The sequence below is a fragment of the Podarcis vaucheri genome (genome assembly GCF_965113315.1).
Source record: "Podarcis vaucheri genome assembly, chromosome: 4".
Lineage (NCBI taxonomy): Eukaryota > Metazoa > Chordata > Lepidosauria > Squamata > Lacertidae > Podarcis > Podarcis vaucheri.
Genome location: NC_138762.1, coordinates 63,549,955 through 63,567,877, shown reverse-complemented (window position 1 = coordinate 63,567,877; position 17,923 = coordinate 63,549,955). Strand labels below are relative to the sequence as shown.

At 38.5% G+C, this 17,923-nt stretch overlaps 1 protein-coding gene across 11 annotated transcripts in view; it reads right to left on the bottom strand.

The window, feature by feature from the left end:
- Nucleotides 1–17,923, bottom strand: part of DMD (dystrophin) — a 1,048,023-nt gene that overhangs the window by 291,123 nt on the left and 738,977 nt on the right. For all 11 annotated transcript variants that reach the window (XM_082219922.1, XM_082219929.1, XM_082219924.1 and 8 more), the window contains one exon: nucleotides 6,237–6,475. In XM_082219922.1, the coding sequence (XP_082076048.1) occupies nucleotides 6,237–6,475 (239 nt within the window). The remainder of the gene's footprint in view (nucleotides 1–6,236; nucleotides 6,476–17,923) is intronic.

Below are 17,923 nucleotides of genomic sequence, written 5' to 3'. Positions count from 1 at the left end.
TCATAGCAACCATCACAACTTTGTGACGTTAGGCATTGGGTAGGTCTTCATCTTGTCTGGAGGGGAGGTTGAAGCCTCTGCCTGCCCCTTCTTGGGTAAGGGTACCCTATTAAAAGGATCCAGGAGAAGTTACTTCTGTCTGATGCCCAGGTGGAGGCACTCCTTGAACAGGGAGGGACACCTCGGGGTTACCCCTGTTTGATGTAGGTCATAGCCCCCCTCCCCCGTTGGGTTTACTTTTAGATGCGCTCCCATCAGGCGGGCTGGAGTGGTATAACATGGCTCTACCCAAACCATTCACATCTGTAACCAATAAAAGTTGAGACTCCAAATACTATATGCTGCGGTCTTGTCTGGTTATTTTCTTCCTGGAAACTGCAGGGTCATGGGGTCTTGGCATGCAATAGTTTAATCCCTGCATACTAACCAAAATATGAAACCAACATAGAAGTAAGACTGAACTCAAAACCCCACCCACCTGTTCTTTCCTTCTCTTTAGCATAAGAGCAACCCTGATAAATGGTAACATAAGCTGCTATCATCATGATCATAATGAAGTTGCTCTATAAGCACATTTAAAAAAACCTAATTACAACAAACACAATAAATAAAAACCTTTAAAAATGTATATAAATAAAAGACAGGTCTAGCAGACTCTGCCCCACCAAAAGAGGTCACTATAGGGGGTTACATGAATTATGTTGGGGAATGGTGGTGCGGACAGCAAAGGGGGGGGAATGGGTTTTTTTTAGAGTAACAAAAAGTAAATAAAAATTAGTTAGAATATATTTAAGACAGTAGTATGGGGGATCAGAACAAAATGGTTATTTCTTTGGTCTTATCCATAAGGCAGCAATTATAATTTTGATTGAGGGAAAGTTTAGGAGGCTAGTAACTTCATCAGTGCTGTTGCCAGTACTACCATTTAGCATTACATAGAAGGTACTAGCATTATTTGTCTCTTGTAATTAGGGGGGAATCAGAAAAGGTGCTAGGCTGATTTTGAAAGGTATAAAAGGGAATTGAAAGCTCTCAGCAATTATTCTGAGATATGGTCCTTTATGTTTTACACTTATTGCACCTAGTGCATTTTTATATGGAATGGGAACAGGCGTGAAGCAGCAAACTAGATCAAAGGGCATTTCTGATTATGTTTCTGACAGATTTTTAAAGTGATTTTATAGAAGCTGACATCAGAGAAAAGCTTAGCATCCATGCTTCACAAAACTGGATTATTTATACCTTTGTTATAAGGCAATCTTTTGTGGTGAGAAAAGGGTAAATTTTAAACAATTTTCTCTTCTGTTCTCTCCTGAGTAAAGAAACAGTTCATCTATGTTTTCACCTTGGGGGTTCTCCTAGGTTTATTATCTGTTCCTAGTTGGGGATTTAGAAATAATCTTGCCTCAGAAAACAGATAACAAAGATCCAATTTTCTCCTATTTAGACAGATTTTAAATAAATTTCTGCAAGCAATATATTATTTCAAAATCCCAAGCCTTTGGTCTGCATAAATGTAAGCTGATGGTGCCATGTACATGCTTTTATTGTAAATATTGAATTATATATAAATAAAATATTTCAGCGTGGTAAAATAAATCACACGTTTAGACAATGCCTGATAAATGGGAAAACCTAAGTAAGCATTCTTTGTTGAAACATGAAAAGGGAAAACAAAATCTGGATTTGAATTCTGTCATCTACACGATGAAAGATGGAAAAGACACCCTAAACATAACGAGCGTACTTAAGGCCTTTTCGAACAAGGTGTAAGCAGTTCTCACAGAAGTCCCTTATCAACAGCAGATCCATATGCCACACATAGGGCACTTTGATAAAAGACGTAGAATCAATTAGGAAAAAAATCATTCTCCCATGTTCCTAAATTCTGTTTACCGCTTTTCAGTTGCACCACGGCACCATCCAACTGCCTCCCTGCCAGGTCCTCAGCCATCAGGAGATGCAACAGTCTCTCCCGCCTGCCAGGGGAACAGTTGGATTGGTCCGGTTGCCAAATTAGCCAATGGCAGCCAGACCAGGGGGTGAACATATTCTGGACGCAGGCCTGACCAGGTCCCCCAGGACTTCACTCAGGTCCACCACCAGAATATAAAAGGAATGCCCCATCTAGTATTCTGGTTGCCTTTGGATCTCCCTCCCACCCTCCCTTCAGCTACGCTGTTTCCTATCCATCACAGAAGTAGGACTGCTTTCCTGACCTTACTATGGATTAAGATTAGTCACCACATCCGGGGCTGGGGAGGAATTTGTCCTTCAGGTTCATTGGCTGACATTGGGGTTTTTGCCTAGCCCATAGCAATCAGCACAACTCTGGTGGGGACAGCGTTGGGTAAAAGCCTTAGTCATGGTTGGAGGGAGGTTGTATGCCATGTCTGCTCCTCCAAGGATTGTGTTACCCCGTTAAAGAGTTCTTGCTTCTACTGAACTACTGCTCCTTACTCACCCAACCACCTTTCCACCATGCCTGCTGGAATCTGGCTAGACTTGACTTTGTTTCAATCCAACTCAGAGGGAAGCTCTGAGTTGGATGAAGTTCACACGTGACCCAAATTTGTTTCTGAAGCTACTGTAGGCAGCTTCAACCTGAGTCTCTTTCATGAAACAGCTCTCCTCAATCTGCTATTCCCCTGAGAGGAAAGGTTCTATTGGCAACAATGGTAGCTTCCCAGCTGGAGCTAAGAGTAGCTCATGGAGGTGATTTTAATCAGGGATGTCATGTTAAGGGAAAATGTTAAAAGTCCCTTTCTGCTTTTTTTTTTTTTAAAAAAAATCCTCCATGCAAAATAACTTTCTCTTCTAAAACTGCTTCATCAAAAACAAAAAAAGTTAATTCATACTTTCCCATTGCAGTAATCTTGTTTTCCTGGAATCATGTCTTTTTCCTGAGAATATGTTTCTCCTGTAACCCCCGAAACATCTTAGAAAATGAACAAGCATTTAATTTGGTCCTTATAGTTTTGATTTGCATTCTATGATTACAATTGGACTACAATTTTCTGCTTTGCACATTACATGGGAAAATAAGCTATTCAATTACTTTTTTATAATTATGGAACAGAAAGAAAACTAAGAAATGCATATGCCACAGAGATAGCATACGTTCTGCAAGCAAGCAAGAACAAAATAAAACTTTTTTACTTTGTTAGATTATTAAGAATATAGCAATCCACCCACAAATTTTATTGTTTCTGATGAGCAGTTTATTTCCAATTCAACAAAACAAATTGTTCAAAACAAAATCTGCAGAAACCATTTTTTGTGGTGGTGGGGAGTGTTGTTATGGTTCTGACATGGTGAGGTATGTTAAACTTTTTGCTCTGCAGAAAAATACAGAAGACCAGAAGTCATTTATCTGAATGTCCCAAGAGCATCACTGTGCAATGATGCCTGCTCCTCAAGTACCTTGAGAATTTTTAGTTTTGTTTGATCTCTTAGTTCCTAGGGTTTATAAGTTCTAGAAGTGCATCCAATCTAACTCTTCTGTTGCTAAGAACAAATGTTTTCAAACACATAATAAATATAGCTACTTTAGATTTACATATATGAAAGGTGAGACTTAAAACCACATGCTGACAACAAGAACAACCTCCCCCCCCACAAATTCTCTACACTTGTCTGCATGTAATAGAAAAAAGCACTTTAGCAGTGCACATCTCAGTTGGCAACCTACTCATAATAATTATTTTAAAGAATATCAGTTCTCTAAATGGAGGCTAAGGTAATGCTACATTCACTTGCAATGGAACTTGCAATTCACTAAGCCATTTGTGTGTAAACAAGCTTGCATAATGGTGGCTTGAAATTCACTGCATCCCACTCCTGCCCTCATTCCCACTGGGGATGCTGATGTAGCCTAACCATTAATGTTGTACCTTGCAGGAAATAGTACTCCACAGATTTTCTCTCTACATAAATTATACAAAAAGTAGAAAAGAAGACTTCTCATTTATGCTCAAACTACACGAGGGTGCTAAATCAACCATAACTAAAATGTGGATTTCAGCATATCTAATTCAGAGATGACTTTGTAAGCTCTGAACTCAGAATGTTAGCACTCAAGTTGATTTTATGTCAGTTTTCTTCTTGTACATTGGCAGCAGACAGAAGTACAGTGGTAGCTCGGGTTACATACGCTTCAGGTTACATACACTTCAGGTTACAGACTGCGCTAACCCAGAAATAGTACCTCGGGTTAATAATAATAATAATAATGATAATAATAATATATTATTTATACCCTGCCCATCTGGCTGGGTTTCCCCAGCCACTCTGGGCGGCTTCCAAAAGAATATTAAAATACTGTGATACATCAAACATTAAAAGCTTCCCTAAAAAGAACTTTGCTTCAGGATGAGAACAGAAATCGTGCTCTGGCAGTGTGGCCCTATTAGCTAAAGTGGTGCTTCAGGTTAAGAACAGTTTCAGGTTAAGAACGGACCTCCGGAACAAATTAAGTACTTTACCCAAGGTACCACTGTAGAAGATTCTGTTCCTTTTAGACCAACACTCACATCACAATATGTTCTACAAAACACAATTGAAGCTAAAAAAAACCACTTTTTTTTTTAGAATGAAGAAGCTCCCTTCACCCCTGCCAATCTACCCTGATTGTATCCCAGTCCAAGTAGGTGTGAATACTGTAGCATAAATTTATATACCTACAAACCTAGTGTAAGGGCTACAGGTGGAGATGAAGGCCCTGAAGACTATGGAGATGTCTGGAAACCTAAAATTATGTCTGTGTGCATGTATTGAGACGAATAATCCTAAGAAGAAGTTTTATGAAGATTTAGAGTAAGAGGCCTGGGTTATGTGACCAGGAGTAAAGACACTGGACACTGCAAATCCTAGTGAAGATGAAGGTTAATATTAACTGTGGTTAAGACATCAACCCCAGCCCTGAGACCTGCTCATATGCATTTCTATACTTTTTGAAAAGCAACCTGATCAATTTATGCTCTAATTTACTGAGGTCATTTACTGAACATTTACTGAGGTCATGTTCAAAGAAAGGTCCTGTAAGGGATATATATCCCCCAATCACAAATGGGTAAGGCTTAGAATGATCTTCTGAAATAAGGAGTAAGTGAACTTAATAAAAAATAATAATGCTGAGACACAGCCACAATCAAGTTATGTATCGTAACATAGGATATGATAGCTCCTGGTTACATGTTTTTCACCTGGACTAAAAAAATGTTTGCACATTTAGATAATATTTAGCATTTGCATTGTTGCCCTTAGCAGAAAAGAGTCAGTGCTAACGTAGCACTATCTACGTAAGAGGGTGGGTCCTAAAGTCTAAGATTCTTACCCATGGACCATCATTTTCATACAAGTAAGGTCTAGCTCTTATTTAAAAACATTTCTTTGTATATTATCAACTTTCTGATTGCTTGTTACACATATACTTTTTTTAAAAAACACCCATGCCTTAAATAGACTAAATTAGAATTTGCATTTGAAGGAGACAATGTTGTATAACAAAGTGTCTGATGTACTCTTGAAAGGATCAGTGGAATGGAAGTGAAGCTCTTAAAGTTTTGCTCATGCAAGCTAGATATTTTATATGGAGCGTTGTTAAATCTAGGAGGCAGGTAATTACTTTCAGGCTATATAATAAACAAATTACTTTTATTGCGCCAGAGTTGCTGAAGTTAAAGTTTTGTTTTTGTCCATGCTTCTATATTTCCACATTTTTGTGTGTTTTCAACGATAAGTAGCACTTTAAAAGTTTGCTGACAAAACACTTGCATTAATGAGCTGCTCTTTTCTTTAAGGGGATTGAGAAGCTTTTCGTAATAGCATGACAGCAGGATACAAACCTCTCAGAAAGTTCTTAGAGAAATATTCTAACATAAAAAGGTAAAGAGATGTTGGTTTATTCTGCTTGCATCATGTAATACTCAACCTATTTACTGACTTCTGAGAAAGTAGTATATTGATGTCTAAATATCAAAGTAACTGGTTTGAGGCAAAGGCAATGAGACTGATCTCATTGTTTTGATCTTTTACCTTTATTTTCACTCTGCAAATCTTAATAATTGTCATATACATTTGAAAACGGGTATAAAGCAGAACAGATTCACATTTAAAATTAATTTGCTGAAGAATATGTGTGCAATGTATACTAATATACTTCCTGTTTAAATTGTTCCATTTGTAGCAGCTATTTCTGTCAGGCATAAAATTAAGTATGTAGATGTTTCACATACCTTTTGTTTGATGATCATGTCATTGATTTCGTCAAGATCACCTACAGTCACTATCTGGGATTTTATCACTCGATCCAATAGAGAAAGCCAGTCAGTGAGGTCTGCCCATGCCTTATTGAATTCAGCCAGGGCTGGCACCTCCAGAAGCAAAGATGATGGCATTTCTTGTTTGGAGATGGTAGTTTCCTTGGTTACCAGAGTTTGCGTTACCACAGTAACAGTTTGGCCAGGAGAAGTTACTGAAAGGGAAGAAAAATGCAGTGACATTGAATAAAAAAGCTAAGATCAATAATTTAATTTACTGACATAGTTATTCACTATAATGATAATTTTAGCAAATTCATGTGATGTCTACGTTAACCGTGGACACCAAGGGAATTCTCTTTCCTTTAAAGTCATTGATATGTATTTATTTTTATCTGTTTTTTTTAATGTAAAATATTTGGAAGCCACCTGCAAGGATAAAAACCTTCCCAAGGCAGCTTACAGAACAAAAAAGTAAAATACAACCAATACAACAACAACAACAACAAAATCATTAATAAAAACCAGCAACAGCATCAAAGCAAACATCCAATCCAACAAATTAAGATACAGCTCAGGGAAAAGCAAGCAAGCAAGAATAGGTGGGCTTTTAGGGGTTTCCTAACACCCTGTAACGATGTGGCTTTTTGGACCCCAGCTAATGAGCTTTGTTTATGATGTTAAAATCAGGCAGGGTGAGGGCAGTTCTTTAAAAAGCTTGTACCCAAACTGTTTAGTGCAAGAGTGGGTAACCTTTTGCAGCCTCAGTGCCACATTCATTTTGGGTAACCCTTTGGGGGGGTCATATGCCAGTGGTGGGCAGGGCTTGGGCTAAAAGTGGAAGGTGAAGGACTAGAAATTTGATCTGACTTGATAACCTCACCCCTTACTAAGGGTACCTAAAATCCACACTAATTAGCTGCTAGTAAGCAATGACTCCTAGGCTGTTAGCCATGGACTGCAAGTCTCATGTTACACACAAAAGTATGCAGGAAACAACCACTGGCATGTTACCTTGCTGCAAAGCAGCAATGGAAGAATATAATTTGGAGTGGGAAAATGGTGGTAGGATTCTTCAGCCCTTCCACAACGCATGATACAGCAGTTTTATTTTGCATTTTGGGTGTTTGTACGCTATCTTACAATTATCCTGAAAATATTATTATCTTATAACTAATGTTGTTGCGGGAACTGAAGTTTGCGTAAGCCACCTTGTGAGTTCCTGACAAAGGTGATATTTGAATGTATCCACACTTCACTCAGAGTAATTCTCATGGAAATAAATGAAACCTCAGACAGAAGAAACAGCATGATGAATCTGCAGAAGGAAAACTGGACACCTTCATCTGCCCCAGCTGCAACAAAACATGTATAGTATCTCCCATATCAATCTCTACAGCCACAGCAGATGCTGTAATCTTCCAATAGATTTACTTCACCTCCAAAGGCAAAATCAACTCCTCTACCGTCTCCCAAAACAGATGGATGCCAACCATTAGCTACCAGGTAGCTATGTGCAGGACAGCAAACTAAAATTTATTTTAGCTGCCTATAATGAAATTTCTATTTTTTCTAGCTAAATGTAATCTCTATATGCTAAGTGCTACATTTCCCCCTTTAATAAATACTGGATTCAAGATTTGGTAGAAAAAACTATAAAAACCAAGTTCAAAAAAAAAACATTGGAACTACTGGCTGCATATTAATCGACCAGATGTGGAGCAACAAAACCAGCTACATTAGGACACAACAGTTTGCTAATGTCTCCATGGCAACCTTTCCTGTTATCTTAGCAGAAAGCATCATAAATTATCCTGCCATGAGCAAATGGTAAGCTGAAAAGATGCTCCTGTTGATCCTTTCCCAACTTTTTGAATTAGCTGCTATGAGCAGACACAAAGCATCTAGGATATAATTCAACAATTAATGTACTAGATGTGCATAGCTAAGAAACAATTTGCATAATAGGTTGCAGGGAGTAAATGTTATTTATATGCACCAGTCTAAACACATAGAATATCTGTGTAAATAACCCCACAAAAATTACTATCCTGCAAGATTATTTATTAGCCTGCTTAGATGCTACCAGAGCTTGCATGTCCTTACATAGTGAGTTTAACCCACTTCTTCTTAGCCGCAAGGGATACACAGATGACTAGTTTCTTAGTAGTGTAATAATAAAATTTGCCTTCTATAAAGTGAATGGGGGAAGAAATGACTGGTCCCTCCACAAGGTTGTCCACATGAAAGTCCTGGTTGTCTACGAGTTCCAGGCAAATGGTACAAAGTGGGCAAAAAATGCTTGCAACCCAGTACACTGGTGCCTCTGGTTACGAACTTAATTCATTCTGGAGGTCCATTCATAACCTGAAACCATTCTTAACCTGAAGTACCACTTTAGCTAATGGGGCCTCCCGCTGCCACTGCGCGATTTCTGCTCTCATCCTGAGGTAAAGTTCTTAACCCGAGGTACTACTTCCGGGTTAGCGGAGTTTGTAGCCCGAAGTGTTTGTAACCTGAGGTACCACTGTACTATCTCCCCAAAGGTGAACGAAACATTGACATACAAATATTCTGCATGTATAGACCAACACATGCAGCTGGAAAATATGCAGATTTATCCTGTGCCTACAAAAGAGAGGGGGTTTTTTTTGGTAACAGCCACAAACAATGAATATCAGCTGTTTTCCTTCATGAAAAAATGGTGCACTTTCATAATGAGCATAACTATGGAATCAAATGTCACGGATTTCAGCTTTGCCAACTTTCACAGCCTTTAAAGAATATTTTGAATCTCCAAAGATTGCAGTAATACATTGAAATTGATGTGCTTATATATAAAAATACAGCTCATATTTTCAAAAAACTAAGCAGAAAGTAAAAGAAAGGAATATGTGAACCATATATGTTAGATTGAATTCACCAATTTGTTGTGTCCTGAAGAACTGGCTCAAAATATTTTGCTACATGAGACAAAGAACAAGGTGACACCCCTTTCCATTCTGCAACTGGATTAGAAAGCTGATTCTTACTTCAATACAGTGGTACCTCGGTTTAAGAACAGTCTGGTTTAAGAACTATTCGGTTTACGAACTCCGCAAAACAGGAAGTAGTGTCCCGATTTGTGAATTTTACCTCAGTCTAAGAACGGAATCCAAATGGTGGAAGAGCACCAGCGGCAGGAGGCCTCATTAGGGAAAGCACGCCTCAGTTTAAGAACGGTTTCGGTTTAAGAATGTAAACCGAGGTACCACTGTACTGGCAATGGAAGAATGACCACCACCACACTGAGGGCATCAGCCCAGCTTAAAGGGTGCAAAGCTATTCTCTTCTGTTATTGAACAGGAAGGAATGACAGGGAGGGGCTACCATTGCTGCTCACCCACATACACACACTCCAGGTGCCTCAATCTGCCTAATGGTAGTGGCTGCTCTGATGACCTGCCTTTTGAATGAAGCAGTTTATTTTACTAGAAATATACATGAGAAAATGTAGTCTTAATATAGCATATCAAAAATAACAGCAGTAAGTACTAATAGCCAAACTCAAGTTAGGTTCAGTAAACAGCACTTAGGCCAAGGGAAGTTAAATGAAATATCTTGTGCTATTATCCTAAAGCTCCCCATATTCCACTTATTAATTCACACACACTTTCACATAAATAGATGTAGGATACAATCACCTTCTAAGCCTCTCTGTTTATTGGCTCTGATTTAATAAAGTTAAACTGTGTACCATCTGAGCCAATTTTGAAATTCACAAAGTTCAGTCTTCAAAGCACAGCTAGAAAGCAACCCTCACCTACTTTGTTGCAGCACACACCAGTCAAGTCCTCTGAGGACAATATAAGGTTATAAAAATTAAAATGCATATGCAAAATTAGTTAGATATATCTCTGCAAACTAAAACAAGCAATTTGAAAACTATTTTCTTTAATTCTCAAACTTTCAGTAGTACCTACTTCTGCTTACAACAAAAAGAACCAACACAGTGCCTTTTAGAATCTTGATTTTTATATTTTGCCTACAAGGAGTTTACCTGTGGTGGATTTTTGTACCTACTCCTCCCAGAGAAAAAGATAAGATTGTCTGCACAATGACTGCCATTCCTTTCCACAATAGATAATTTTTTCATTTCACACATCAGTTACAATTTATGGTAGCAATTCCAAAATGTCATCTCATTTCATTTACCATCAGATTAGCCACCTTAAAGACAGAGGTTGGATGCTTTGGAATAAAGTCTTATGACTAATATGTTTTATACATTAATGTCAAGGAGTGAGCAACAAGGGGATGGGTATATTTAGGGTAAGAGTGAAGTTGTTTTATCTTGAAATCCAGGGGCAGGGGGAAAATATTAATGCCGATTTTTAGGTTTTGGATGCTGCATACTTTGCATCAATCACAAATACTTCTTTTTTGAAGAAGTCAGTAGCTTTAATGCTGATTCCATCTAATTTCCCTTTTTTATTTCTCCTCCACCTCAGTGTTTTACTTTTTATTTTATACAAATCAGCATATCATTTCTTGATAGAATAGCTCCCAGATCATCATATCAATTCCTTTCTACCCACATATTTCAAGTTACATTTAACAGCTAGGAAACTCCTTCAGGCCAACAGCAGCTTGCCTGATGAATGAACAGACAGAGCTTTAGACAAAAGTGCTACAATTGATTATTTTTCATTTAAATATATTTTGTACTTCATCATACATCTTCGCTTAGACAAATAACCTGTCTATTCAAGAAACTACAAGAACAGATTATTTTAATGCATTCCAATGTATTGATTAAATTGAATAAGCAAATTATTTTGCCATTAGGCTTCTGCATATTTTAAAAGTAAAAAGGTTTATAGTGACTTACAGTTTTAATACAAATTCATATATATATAACACTGTGTATATACAATTAGTTAAAAACTCTAAACCAGGAGTAGGCAACTGTTTTGGCCCAGCAAGCTACATCTGTATCTGGCTGGGGCAAAACTTTGACAGGTGAGAGGGACCAACCACTGATCCATCATCTGACATCATAATTTTGTCAGGTGTTTGGGAAGCACCGTGCAAATTGCTGCACTTTGACGAGTGTCAACCAGCTGAACTTCAGGCGTTAGTGCTTTGAGTAGTGCTTCCCAAACAGCAACATGCTGATGGTTTGGCATTTGGGAGGCAGAGGGGGAATGGATGAGCTCACTGAGTTTAATACTAAAGGGAGAAGAGCTGGTGTCCTGTCTGTCCCATGAAGATACACACTGGGAAGGGTTAGCAAGTACTTCAGAGTAAGTGCCTTTACATTAGATCCAGGTGTTGCAGTGGATTATCTGAACCTGTGCTTGAGATTTTTTCCCCTTTTTTAATGAGATGCCTAGAGATGACATGCTGAAACTTAATTAGGATAATATGGAAATGTTGTGGTGTATGATACAGTCAATTGTGGAAGAGGTGATGCTCCTGATCTGATGGGACCACACTCACTTCATGATCACAGCTTGGAATGGTGCTAGCCATGCTTCTGGATGCCCAGAAAAAGCATATTTTTCCAGCTTTGACTGTTAACTGCAGCAGTAGCAGCACCCTCTTTGGGGGAAGGTATTTTGATGTGATGAAAAAACTCTTTTTAATCCATTTTTGATATCCTAAGTCCAACTTGATCTGTGGTTGCCCCTTCCTAGGAATGCTGCCTTGACAGCATTAAGAACCATGAAACATGAGCAGTCCTTTAAAGATTAGTCTTTCATGATATATCAAATCAGTTAAAATTAATTTTGATGTAAGATTTTTGTATAAATCATTTCTCATCTCTTTATATCCAAAAATAAAACATTTACAGAAGCTGAAACATCTCTCTTATAGACAACATAATCATGTTAACCTTTCTCTGTTCCAAAGAGAAATGTCTAAAAGATATTTCAACACAGCATGGAAGCTATGGGAATACAGCATTAAATGAGGTCAGTGAAGACTAAGTTTGAGCTGTTATTTTTCATGAACTAGATAATTTAAGCCTTTCCATGTTATTGCAGTGTGAGTAAGATGTAGAGCTGGACAAACTTCCTACGGATAATGTTTAGAACTACATGTGTGGAATTGTTTCATTTTTTTAATATGTTACATTAAAATGCCTGCTCATATACCAAGTAAGACCTTCTCCCACTGCAACCTGAAACTGTTAGGTTGAAGCAAAACATGAGCATGCCAGATTTACCCAATGTGTTCTGCTAGTAAGCAGAGGATTTAGTTTGAACTTGCCTTTCTGGGTCAATGAACGCTGGCTGAGATGCAGTCATGACATATTCAACTGCAGAGATGAAGGTGGAAGATGAATAGGGGAAGCTTCTGACAGCTGTTTCCCAGCACAACACAACTGTTAGCTCCACAGGGATCATTCCTTGTTACAGTAAAGGTGGAAAAGTCTAGCCAATTGCAGGTAAGAACAGAGTTAATGTGGAGGGGTTGGGAGCAGTAAATAACTGAGGCAAAATGTGTTCTCTTAAAAAATAAAATATGTTTAAATAGATGCTTTGATTTATGTCAACAGCTGAATTAATTCATTTTTATGAAAATTGATCACAGTTTTTCCCCTATCTATGCTGTCTTCTCAGAATCATAGAACTGTAGTGTTGGAAGGGATCCACCAGAGACATTTAGTTCAACCCCCTGCAATGCAGGAATCTCAAATAAAGCAGACATGACAGGTGACCACCCAAGTTCTGCTTAAAACCTCAATGAAGGAGAGTCCACCACCTCCTTAAGGAGTCTGTTACACTGTTGATCAGCTATTACTGTTGAAAGTTCTTCCTGATGTTTAGTCAGAATCTCCTCTTTTGTAACTTAAAGCCATTGGTTCAGGTTCTAGTCGCTAGAGCAGGAGAAAACAATCTTGCTCCATCTTCCTTGTGACAGCCTTTTGGATATTTGAAGAAGGATATCATATCTCCTTTAAGACTCCTCTTTATCAGTCTGAACATACCCAATACCCTCAACAATTCCTCATAAGGCTTGGTTTCCAGACTCTTGATCATCCTGGTCACCATCCCCTGCAAACACTCCAGCTTGTCAATATCCTTCTTAAATTGCAGCACCCAGAACTGGACACAGTACTACAGGTGTGGTCTGACCAAGGCAGAATAGAGTGGTACTATGACTTTCCTTAATCCAGACACTATACTTCTGTTGATGCAGCCTAGAATAGCACTAGGTTTTTTGCTGCTGCATCACACTATTGACTCACATTAAGCTTGTGGTCTACTAAGACCCCCTAGAGCTTTTTTGCATGTACTGCGGGCAAACAAGGTGTCCCCCATCTTATATTTTTGCAGCTGGTTAGCTCTGCCGAAGTGAGAATCTTACACTTGTAAGGTAACAAGCTACAGTTCTCAGGATTCTCTATTACCCTTGAAGTGGCATAAAAGTGCTTTCAATGTATGGCATGGATGCGCCTCTTGTCTCTTGAGCACAGCTTAGATGAACAGAAGACTCTCTTGTAGTCTTTTCTGTCCAGAAGGTTAGGTAAGGTTAGTCCAGGACCTGAGGATACAATGCTGTCTTGCAGTTTAATGGCCTATGAGATGGGGCAACTGTTCTCAGATCTAAAGGTTCCCAGTTTGCCTCCTCAACATCACCTAATAGATAGTAGTCATCTCTCCTCCTCCCTCAGTTCTTGCTCAGTTAAGGGTGGTGTGAGCCCAGGGACTTCCCTGCTACTAGGATTTATGTGTACATCACCACCCTCTGGCCACAAGCTCTAGCAAGTGTAAGGAGGATGTCATGTGAATTGCTCGCAAGCCCGAGAAAGAGATATGATTGCTAAAAATCATTATGGGAAGTTCAAACAGCGCCAACTTTTGCTCTGCATTTTTTTAAACCCCCCTCTCCCAATTGCAGATCCAGCAGTCAAATTATTAGGGGAATTGGAGGATCAGCAAAAACTCCTTAGGGAACATATATGGCCCCTCAGACCATGAGTTAGGCACCACCTGCTATGAAGGTACTGTAAACTTGAATCTCAAGAATCAAATTATGGCGGGTGTGCCACAAATCAGAAAACCAAGGGCAAGCTCTGCATGTGTATTAAGTGATTTGAACAGAACTAGTGAAAGAAGTATGAAGGTGGGTTTTAAAAAGCTAAGCACATTTTTTCTCTTCCTTGTTCCCATACCTATTTCAGTTTAGCTGTTATGAGAACAGATAAACTGGCTTAAACACTCTTGCATGCAAACCATCCTTGTATAAAACCAGTGTCCACAAACAAGTCGCTGCTGGTTGTGGTCCTGCATGCATCAAGGGTGCTGGGAAGGAAAGAATACCTACATCCAAAACTCTGGGTCTGCTTTTCACAGAGAAGAATGAAGTAATTTTCCACACTGAAACCATTCTTGTTTCCAGTCTTTTGCACTGCATCTTAAAAGTATGTTTCCGAATACATAAAATGGGTGTGAACTTTAAAAGCCATAATCTCAATTTCAATAGCTGAAAGCTCTGCAAAAGCAATAATAGCTGAATTATCTTGAAAATGCAATACATATTCATGATTAAAATGCTGATGAGAGAAGTTTTAGAGATAAAGGCATTTAGAGACAAATGTTTAGAGATAAAACATTGCAGAAGAACTGGCTTTAAAAACAGTCAGTTGGCTGCTTCATCTCTGATGCCCAAAAATTTCGTATCTGTACCCATTTACAGCTGTGGCTTTAGCAGGCACTGACACTGATTAAGTAGTAGCCTTGACACTGATTAAAGATTATACTTTATCTTTCTAATCTGGAGTCCCATTAATAAAGTTCACACAGCCAGGACGTATTACTCCATTCAAAATCTTCCTGAAAGATAAACTATCTCAAATTCCAGTCTTCTGTAAGTTACTGTTATTGTGGCAGCCCCTGTGAAACTTTCCTGAGGCCATGCTAAAGATGATTGATCAGCTCATCCTGATCTCTCTTCCAAAAGTGACTGCTGCTTGAGAACCTTGTGTCATAGCTCAGTGCAAAAATTCATTTTGATATCATTACAAAATAGTCTCTAAAACAATGTCATGTCTTTCCGATTTTCTAGCTTTATCAGATCTGGACCATTTATTTTGCTTGCACAAGTTACTTGTTAGCATCTAAATAAAGACTGGGTTGTTGTTTTTATTTTGATTATGTATTTTGTGGTTTTATATTTTTATTTTGTTCTGTGAACCGCCCTGAGACCTCTGGGTATAGTATAGGGTGGTACATGAATTCTATAAATATAAATATTATAATAATAACAATAACAACAACAATAACAACAACAATAATAATGGTAGAAAATATTCAATACAAGCAAACCTCCTATGTATAAAATAAAATATTGGGGAACTATATTTTTAAATTATAGACTTTTTTTTTAGTCTATTATTGTTAAGACTATTATTTTGCATATGCTATGATAGAGAAATTGGAGTCATCCAGAGAACCACACAATTCCTTGCAGCTAAACTTCTGGGGGCTGCATGCCGGTGGTAGGCAGAGTCAGTGTAAAAGCGGGTAGTGATACCCCACAGTCTTTCTCTTTCATACACACGTTTTTGCGGCTGTCTGTCATTAGGAATGAACCTTCCTACCGGTCTTACAATGTCATACAGGTGCAAATGTTCATCTGCTTTCCAAGGAGGCTAACTAGATCTCATTGTGTGAGGTTATTTCTAGATTGGGGCAAAATATGTTCAGATCTGCACACTGAAGAATGCTCTTAATACTAGCAAAAGGTCACAAATATTCCTCATATAAAGTATAGTTGTGTATCTGTATTGCAGAAATGAATCCCAAGTGTTTGGAGTGGAATAGGATAAGTTAAATATGAAGTACCAACATACTTTCTATTGGTTTAAATCAGACTTCCGGCTTACATGTTTTATTTTCGTGTTTATTCTCTAAGCTAGTACTGTAACAAATCCATGCATTAAGACAGAGACTGAGAGAGAAAATCTTATAAAACACAGAGAATTTCAACCATTAACTAGCGTATTATGCTTTTATTCATGCAATTTTGAAGGCATAGTGTCAGCTTTTTATCCAAGTCCTTTTCATTATTTCTCCGTTTGTGTTGAAGCACACGCTGTGAATGACCTCCAGAGATTCCTCAAGCTATATGCAGAGAGTAAATTGAATCTGAAAGCTTTATTAGATGGATTCCAAAAGAGTAGCTGTGTTAGTCTGAACTCTTTGTCTTTTTATTAGGCGAGTTTGTCTTTCATTTTGTGTCCGATGTCAACTGTCTTGAAAATAAAACTTCTCTTGAAACAGGGTCTTGACCTTGAAAATTCTTCAAATCAAACCACTAAATTCAGTTTTGTACTATAATGTATTTGTTAAGCATGTGTGTCATGAAACTTGCCTCCCCAATGAATTATCTGAAAATCTCTCCCCCGGGATCTTAATTTCCTTAGACGATCTAAAACATTGTCAGGACTGCTACACATAGCATGAATTTCCTACACAAATATTACTAAGGATGACTTCTCAGATCCATTTGACTTGAGCTGGACAGCCATAGGCTATATAGTTTGAAATTCCAGAAAGTGATAAATTCCAATAGTACTGCTGTCAATGCTCAGCAAATTTTTCCTTTTTGCCATACATATGATACTCCATAGTTATGGTACTTTATGAGTGCCTAATGGCCAGTGTTTCACTGAATGGCTAATGTAAACATGAGGTACTTCATTCAGTTTTGTAAGATTTGAAGACATCTGAAAAAATCAGTTAACAACCAAACCTAAATAGGCCTCTGGCAGTCAGGCAGAAAAGAAGGTTCAGTCTGTTCAACTGAAAATACTATCCAGCTGCATCTGTTTCCTGAGAACTAGAAAGGACAATGATTCTTGCCAGACGACTGTAGACCCCTTCCTCAGCTGTAGACTCCCTCTTTTAGGCCAGGTCCTTAGGTTTTCTGTCCAAATTGTTGAAACTTCAATGCTTCCAGCAGGTGAACATAAACTTTCAAGTATTCCTTGACAAAACCTGCTCCTTATGTCCTAATCTACTTCTTGAATGCATCAAGAGGAACATCTGCCATAAATATTGTTAATTACCGAAAACACTTCCAGAAATGTACTGTATTTTTTGCTCTATAACACGCAACCGACCATAACACGCACATAGTTTTTAGCGGAGGAAAACAAGAAAAAAAGTATTCTAAACGAAACAGTGGGTGTATGATTTTTGTGGTTCATGCTGTGGCCACAGACATGTGATCTGACGGTGAGTTTGGGGTAGCCCAGTGCAAAAATCCTGAGGATCCATGTGGATCCATGCTTTGTAACCACGTTTTAAGTGGGGAGGGAAGGAAAAGCACTCAAGGGACAAGGAACACGCGTGGGTTGGGTGGAGAAGGATGCTATTCATAATGCAGAAGAGGGGTACAAGAGGAGAAGGCTCCTCTCCCGCTTTGCTGTCTCAAAGCGAGCCACGGAGGAGGGAAGGAAGGGGAACAATGGATCCTCTGCTCACGACTGCAGCAGATCCCCCGCCATCCGTAGGCATTCGCTCCATAACACGCACAGACATTTCCCCTTACTTTCTAGGAGGAAAAAAGTGAGTGTTATGGTGCAAAAAATACGGTAATTGGAAAGTTCCTCAGAATGCAATCCTATATATGTTTACTCAGAGGTACGTTCTACTATTTAATGAAGC